The 8,085-nt window shown below is 41.1% G+C and overlaps 2 protein-coding genes across 2 annotated transcripts in view; both read left to right on the forward strand.

Annotated features, from left to right (window-relative positions):
• Positions 1 to 383, forward strand: part of LOC110450005 (glycine-rich cell wall structural protein-like) — a 4,198-nt gene extending 3,815 nt beyond the window's left edge. The window contains exon 2 of the mRNA XM_021497202.1: positions 179 to 383. Within this exon, the coding sequence (XP_021352877.1) occupies positions 179 to 383 (205 nt within the window). The remainder of the gene's footprint in view (positions 1 to 178) is intronic.
• Positions 384 to 1,934: 1,551 nt separating this feature from the next.
• On the forward strand, positions 1,935 to 2,243 carry LOC110450004 (glycine-rich cell wall structural protein 1.0-like). The gene has a single exon (XM_021497201.1). It carries the CDS (start codon positions 1,935 to 1,937, stop codon positions 2,241 to 2,243), a length of 309 nt encoding a protein of 102 aa, XP_021352876.1.
• Positions 2,244 to 8,085: the final 5,842 nt, after the last annotated feature.

Raw genomic sequence — 8,085 nt, forward strand, 5'->3', positions numbered from 1 at the left:
GTGGTGGTGGTGGTGGTGGTGGTGGTGGTGGTGATGGTGGTGGTGGTGGTGATGGTGGTGGTGGTGGTGGTGATGGTGGTGATGTTTATGGTGATGGTGATGATGATGATGGTGGTGATGATGATGGTGGTGGTGGTGATGGTGAGAAAGGTGGTGATGGTGATGGTGATGATGATAGTGGTGGTGGTGAGGAAGGTGGTTATGGTTGTGGTGTTGGTAATGGTGATGGTGATGATGGTGGTGATGGTGATGGTGGTGGTAATGGTGATGGTTGTGGTAATGGTGATGGTGATGATAATGGTGGTGATGGTGATGATGGCGGTGATGGTGATTATGGTAGTGGTGATGTTGGTGGTGGTAGTGGTGATGGATGGTTGTGGTGATGGTGGTGATAGTGAGGGTGATGGTGGTGGTTGTGGTGATGGTGGTGATGTTGATGGTGGTGATGGTGATGGTGATGATGATAGTGGTGGTGATGATGATGGTGGTGGTGGTGGTAATGATGGTGGTGATGATGATGAAGGTTGTGGTGGTGGTGGTAGTTGGGGTGTTGGTGTTGGATGTTGTAATGATGGTGGAAGTGGCGGTGGTGGTGGTGTTGGTGTTTGTTGTTTGTGGTGATGATGGTGGTGGAAATGGTGATGTTGATAGTAATGGTGATGGTGGTGGTAATGGTTATGGTGTTGGTAATGGTGGTGGTGGTGGCCGTGGTGGTGGTGGTGCTGTTGGTGGTGATGGTGGTGGTGGTTATAGATATGGTTGTTTGTGGTGATGGTAATGGTTGTGGTGATGGTGAAAGTGTTTATAGTGATGGTGGTGGTGATGGTGGTGATAATGGTGGTGGTGATGATGTTGATGGTGGTGATGGTGATGGTGGTGATGGTGATGGTGGTGATGGTGATGGTGGTGATGATAGTGGAGGTGATGATGATGGTTGTGGCGGTGATGATGAGGAAGGTGATAATGGTTGTGGTTGTGGTGGTGTTGGTGGTAATGGTTGTGGTTGTGGTGGTGTTGGTGGTGTTGGTGGTGTTGGTGGTGGTGGTTATGGTGGTGGTGATGATTGTGGTGACGATGGTGGTGGTGGTGGTGGTTATTGTGATGGTTGTTTGTGGTGATGGTAATGATTGTTGTGTTGGAGGTGGTAATGGTGGTGATAGTGATGGTAGTGGTGTTGGAGTTGGTAATGGTGGTGATGCTGATGGTGGCAGTGGTGGTGGTGGTGGTGGTGGTGGTGGTGGTGGTGGTGGTTATGGTGGTGGTGGTGATGGTGGTGGTGGTGATGATTGTGGTGACGATGGTGGTGGTGGTGGTGATAATGTTGGTGGTGGTGGTGATGGTGAGGAAGGTGGTAATGGTGATGGTGGTGATGATTGTGGTGACGATGGTGGTGGTGGTGGTGATGGTGGTGGTGATGGTGATGTTGATGATGGTGATGCTGGTAAAGGTGATGGTGGTGGTAATAGTGATGGTGGTGGTGGTGTTGGTGGTGGTGGTGGTAATGGTTATGGTGTTGGTAATGGTTATGGTTATGGTGATGGTGGTGGTAATGGTGATGGTTATGGTGATGGTGGTGGTGTTGGTGGTGGTAGTGGTGATGGTGGTGGTAATGGTTATGGTGTTGGCAATGGTGATGATGGTGGTGATGGTGGTGGTAATGGTTATGGTGTTGGTAATGGTTATGGTAATTTTGATGGTGTTGGTGGTGATGGTGGTGGTGGTTATGGTGATGGTTGTTTGTGGTGATGCTAATTGTTGTGGTGTTGGAGTTGGTAATGGTGGTGATGGTGATGGTGGTGGTGTTGGAGCTGGTAATGGTGGTGATGCTGATGGTGGCGGTGGTGGGGGTAGTTCTGGTGGTGATGGTGGTGGTGATGATGGTGGTGGTGGTGGTTGTGGTTTTGGTGGTGGTGATTGTGTTGGTGGTGGTGGTGATGGTGAGGAAGGTGGTAATGGTGATGGTNTTTGGAGGTGGTAATAGTGATGATAATGGTATTGGTGTTGGTGGCGGTGTTGGAGGTGGTAATGATGATGGTGTTGGTGAGTGTAGTGATGGTGGAGTTGTTGGTGGTGATGAGGATGATGTTGGTGAGGGTGGTGGTGGTCGTGATGGCGTTGCTAGTGTAGGAGGTTGTGGTGGTAATGGTGATGGTGATTTTTGTGGTGTTGGAGGTGGTAATGGTGATAGTAATTTTTGTGGTGTTGGAGGTGGTAATGATAATGGTGTCGGTGGTGGTGTTTGAGGTGATGATGGTTATGGTGGTGGTAGTGGAGGTGTTGGTGGTGTTGGTTGTGGTGGTGGTGCTGTTTGAGGTGATGATGGTAATGATGGTGGTGGTGATGGTGTTGGTTGTGGTGATTGTGATGGTGGTGGTGGTGGTGTTGGATGTGTTGATGTTGATGGTGATGGTTGTGATGGTGATGGTGGTGATGATAATGGTGGTGATGGTGGTGATGATGGTAATGGTGGTGATGGTGATGGTGGTGATGGTGATGGTGATGGTGAAGGTGGTGATGGTGGTGGTTATGGTGATGGTGGTGATGGTGATGGTGATGGTTATGGTGATGGTGGTGATGATGGTTGTTGTGGTGATGGTGACGGTGGTGGTGATGGTGATGGTGATAATGATGGTGGTGGTGGTGGTGGTGGTGGTGGTGGTGGTGATGGTGATGGTGGTGGTAATGGTTGTAATGATGGTGGTAATGGTGATGTTGTGGTTGTGATGGTGATGGTGGTGATTGTAATATCTAATTTGACTGCAATTGCGAGGCATGTTCCTTGTTGTTTTATGGTTTATCACTCGTGTTAAGAAGGCAAATGTAACAGGTTAACTTTAGCGAGGGCATTTATCTGACAACGGGCATAGGCACGCCCAACCTATTGCAAGTAACAAGACTTTATATAGCAGTTTTTGATCAGTCTAATTGTGTTAGAAATTCAATTAGCATTGATATATAAAGTTCTTACTATCTCAGACGCACCCATTGTTATAAATTGTCAAATGCACAAAATTTACAATGTACCAGTGTTGTTTGAAAAGTGCCAGAACATTCCTAATATGTCCAGTTATTATTAGTAAAAGTAGCATTTTTCTACTAGCTTTACTCCACATAGTTTTCAATGAGTCAGACATAAACAAGATTCAAACACCGCAACGTATTGATAGAGATCACGGAGAGGGTCTGTCGGCATGACATATATTGTCAAGGAAACCGCCCAAATGACAGAGGAGGGAAAAGAGAAAAAAGGCATCACATTAAAAGTTTCACGTAGGTAGTGTTAGATGTTGTCAGTTTTCCTGAGCGGCGTTTTAAAGGTCAGGGGATAAGGGTAACCGCCATGCTGGAATTTGTCACTGGGTTCTTGAATTGTGTTGTTAATCGTAATCGTTTGTATAGTTTTCATTGTGAATTCTTATTCTGTAACTTAATAATTGTTCACTAGCTTTTCGGAAATTCAACATCTTTGTATATTTATGAGTGTGTCGTGTTCTCGGTGTCACATGGTGCAGCGATTATGAGTGATCACGCGTGTCAGTTATGGTCCCTTATTTGGAATCTGATGGTAGGCCTATTGTCTTTTAGTCACCTTTGACGCAACATTCAGCATAAAGATATAAGGTCGGGTAACTGTTAAGAGTCTATTGTTGGAGCTACCTCCACTATTGTACTTATGTACGATATTTATATGTGTTTACTTTAGCATTACGCGTTATTTGGATAAGTACAGGTAATAGCTGATTTTCGGTTCGGGCGTTTAAATAGTTCTGTAGTACTTGAATAAGTACATGTACGGCAATGTTGATGATGTTGGTTGATCTTGTCCATACTTTAGAGCAGTGCCGTGTATTTCTGTGCGCATTTCGTTGTTGGAATTTCCTACCCTCTAACAGTTGGAATATTGCATTTGGTTGCAAATTTGTTTAGTATTTTTTCTAACCAATCACAATTTTATCTCCAATTGTACCTTTGCTCCGTTTATTCAATCCTAACAGTCATAGTGGACTGATCAATTATAGTAGATGTTGCATGTGGTGGTCACAAAAGGTGTCGATGTTAATTATAATACCTCCAGGTAGTGTTAGGGACATACATGTAGGTCCCACGTTTTACAAATCATCCTTGGCATTAAGCCAGATTATATGTATCTTACTATGGACAATTCAGATTTTTTACAGAATATCTGACAACAATTTTAATCTCACACACAATTTAATCATGTATGGTACTACTATTTTCTACAAATTTGTGACATACTTTTGCAATACATTGTTAATGTGTTGTGATTTGTTGGAAATGTCAGGTTTTAACTACCTATCAGCTGAAGAATCGAGTGCTTATACTATCTGTCAATTCGACTAGCTTTGATCAAACATAGTTTGTTTTAAATCGTTTATAAATTAATAAAGTACTTTGTTCAGAGTTAAATGCTTTAAAAAGTAATGAGTGAACAGAAATTGACTTGAATTGTTCTTCAATTTAACTTAAGTATCATGCCCGAGTCAATTAGTTGAATAGCCTTAAATGAACATAAAATTAATTGAATTGTTCTGTAAATTAATTTCATTATTGCTGACTTGAGTTAAATTCAGCATGCCTAAGGCTAAATCCATGTCTAGGACGGTTCCAGTGAAGGTTCATCGCACCAAGCAGAGTTACCATGAGAATGCTGCTACTTGGTCATCGGAGTTATCGGAGGAACAGATGTCACGGGTGGCTGCTGTAGTATTTGACAGGATGGCCCCAAGATTGGAGGATTTAATAACTCACATCAGAAATTCCCCAGCAGTTGTTGTGAACATTGGTCAGCCAATTACAATTGGGGCGGTTTTGATGATAGTTATCCCTATGTGGTTACCAGTGTACAAGATGGATTTGGGGCTAAGAAAAAGGTTATTGGCGAGTATGTCCATACACCCTGAAGCAGTCAGCAAAGCTTTCGTTAGTGGGGTTTGAATTGCGTCTGTCTACAAAGACGCAGTCTGTTGCAATTTCAGACATAGATTATTAGGACAGATGCTATTCTGGTCTTTCCTAGCCTGTATAGGTCAGCCCGGCCCTATTAAATGGCCGGGTTGTTCAAGTACATGCATACTGTTCGTCTAGGCGCTCGTCGATCTTCCGGTTTAGGTTGGAAACTCTATGATGAGCAATTCAGGTAAAGGAAGTTGGGAGGTTTGTTAAGGGTTTTCATTTAATATATCATGGGCCTCGTGTAACTACAAATTAGAAAACTTAGTTTCAATTCAGGAAAACGAAAGTGCAGCCTTGGTCAAAGTGTTAAAGTAAATCAAACTAGGGAGAATGCAGGTCCCGTCCCATCCAGACCCTGGGCTAATCTCAGGTTGTCACCTTTAGGTTTAGTACCCAAAAAGATGGAAGATGGAGATTGATTTATCATTTATTTTTTCCAGAAGGTTCCAATGTAAATGGTTTTATAGACAGTGTTGCTTATCTTGTGAAAATGGATATCAAATCTGCAGTGAGGCTGTTACCAGTCAACCCTGCTGATTTTTAGCTCTTTGGTTTTCAGTTGCAAAGGTTATATTTTGTTAATAAATATTTGTCTATGGGTCAGTTTTATTCATGTTTTGTTTGAAAACAAATTACCACATTTTTGGAATGACTGTTTAAATGTTAGTCCAAGCTAGAGTCTATAACCCTGACATAGACGATTTTTGTTTTGGGGACAAGTGGTAGTAAAGATTGCCTTACACAAGTACAGATATTTACATGTATTGCTTACGAATTAGGTGTTCACAAGTTTGGAGTTGCCTCCCATACACTGTCTATTAATAATGTCGTGCTGTCTGCAACAAGTGTTAAATTGTCATTGTCTAGTTCCAAGACCGATCAGCTAAGTCCCCCGTCCCCTTTTAGAATAGGCGCTGCTATTAGAGCTTGAGCGGTTGGTATGTTTGATGCTGAAATCAAAGAACTGGGTAAATGGGAATCGCAGGCTTTTAAGTAGTGCATGCGAATCCAAACCAAGGAAATTGTGTTGAGGCTTGAACGACTCGTACAGTACCTTGCAGTAGTCATGTGTAAAAAAATAACTTAGCATTGCATAAATGTATTTTATATTAAGTATATTAATATCAATTATATCAAATACCCTGAGATTCCCCTGACTTTTTTTTGGACAACGTCCATCTGTCCAAGTTGGACAACACAATTTTACAGCAGGGTCTTGCCAATATTCTTTCAAAATATTGATATATATAATTGTTGTTCATGTTATGGGATCATGGATATACATTTTAAGGACGGGCAATCCATTCTCTGGCCGAACATAGTTCAATTTCCCTATATACCATGTTGACCAGTTGTCATTTAATAAACAGTTTCACTCAAACTAAGTTTGTGAAGTTACAAATTGTATTTGCAATTTAAAAATATATTGTTTTTAAGTGTACAGCTGTTCCCTGTGTTCACTTGAATTACAAATATTTATAATGGGACCAATTATTATCGAATAAGTAATGGGTAAAAAATATAAAAACGAGGTGTAAATCTGTAACCAGTGTTCACTTAATTTAACCTTCATATTTCAATTGTCCCAGGTTTTGCAATTTTGCACACGTTTGATCAAGTTGATCCCTAATTATATCAGTTTGGTTTGCAATATGACTCAAATTTAGAGTCGGTAACTTCATATGTATGAAGCCGTGGCCATATAATCGCCAACCCTTACAAATAAAAACTAAATGCATCATAGTAGCTAATTTGGTGTCTGTGTCTTTTTTGTCTTTGATAACAAATTCGAGAAAGACCTCTCCAATACTTTTTAAGAAATAGCGATTACAAGAGTAGTTTAAGGACGGGCAACGGACGGACCACATACCACGGTCGCAGGGCGATTTGAATAGCTCACCAGATGATAATGATCAACTTAAAATCTGATGGTTAGTGCCAAAAAACTGCGAGAGACCGGGTGTTTCTGCACGTCAAAATGGCAGACGGGATCACTTCCAAACGACCAGGTATTAAACAGGGGTGAAAGATGGAAAACGTTAGATAATGTGAAAGTAACTTGATCAAAATGATGGTACGATGGTAGTTATTACAAATTATTACCTGGGTTAGATAAAATATCTCGAGAAGCGCATTAGAAATGTCTACCAAATGAACTCCTCAAATGAAATTTCGTCTATAAAAACTTGCCCCAAAAGGACCACTGACAAGTTCGTTCAAAAACGAATCAACAATGAGCAGTAAAAATAATAACAGAAAAAAAAGATAAACAAAGACTAAACTGAACACAATCAACTCAATATATCGAGAGTATTAAATAGGACAGCGAATGTCCGTCCACCCCAACTAGATGTAGTCTGATTTATTTACGTGTTTCAAGCTCTGTAATAAATAAAGTAATAACTTTAATAACCAAAAAGCAAAACTTTGTGTTAGTTTTAAAATATACCGGAAGTTTTCACGGTTACCTTGACGACGAATTTGTTTTCCACTCGGGTCATTAAACGGTCTCAAACATAGGTAAGGTTTAATTCAATAGAATGCTGATCTGGTAAAACAACGATTTTCACTGAGAGCTCCTTGATGAGATTTGGACAATATATCTAACTTTTTATTAAACAGTTTAATAAATACCGAATCGTCCGTCAAAGTGTATTCAGAATTGTCCCGTTACCTTGATTAAGGAAATCAGAGGTGACCGCTCCTTACTTACCAGATAATGTATATGGGTGTACCGGTCACGTGGTACTTGTGATGTCTAATGAGTCGCCTTGGGTCACAAGTCCATATATCAGTGACTTTTGTTTAGGAGCCGCACCTATATATTTATTCATTAAATGTCACATCAGCACCACCAACATGTGACGGCCTGTTGATTTCAACAAGTAGCTGTATGTATTTCCAACACGTCACCATTAAAAACGGTGTAAACATTTCCGCTTTAAAATATGGCAGACATTCTAATATATTGCTAAAAAAAAATTAAAAAAAATGTGCAATCAAGTGACATATATGATTTGGCTGGGATCTTGGAATAGATACGCATTTCTATTCATTGAGGCCTCTCAAACACACAGCAGGATGTAAACCAGGTGACAGCTTGAATCCCTA

Source organism: Mizuhopecten yessoensis, unplaced genomic scaffold (assembly GCF_002113885.1).
Source record: "Mizuhopecten yessoensis strain PY_sf001 unplaced genomic scaffold, ASM211388v2 scaffold4895, whole genome shotgun sequence".
In the NCBI taxonomy this organism is placed as follows: Eukaryota; Metazoa; Mollusca; class Bivalvia; order Pectinida; family Pectinidae; genus Mizuhopecten; species Mizuhopecten yessoensis.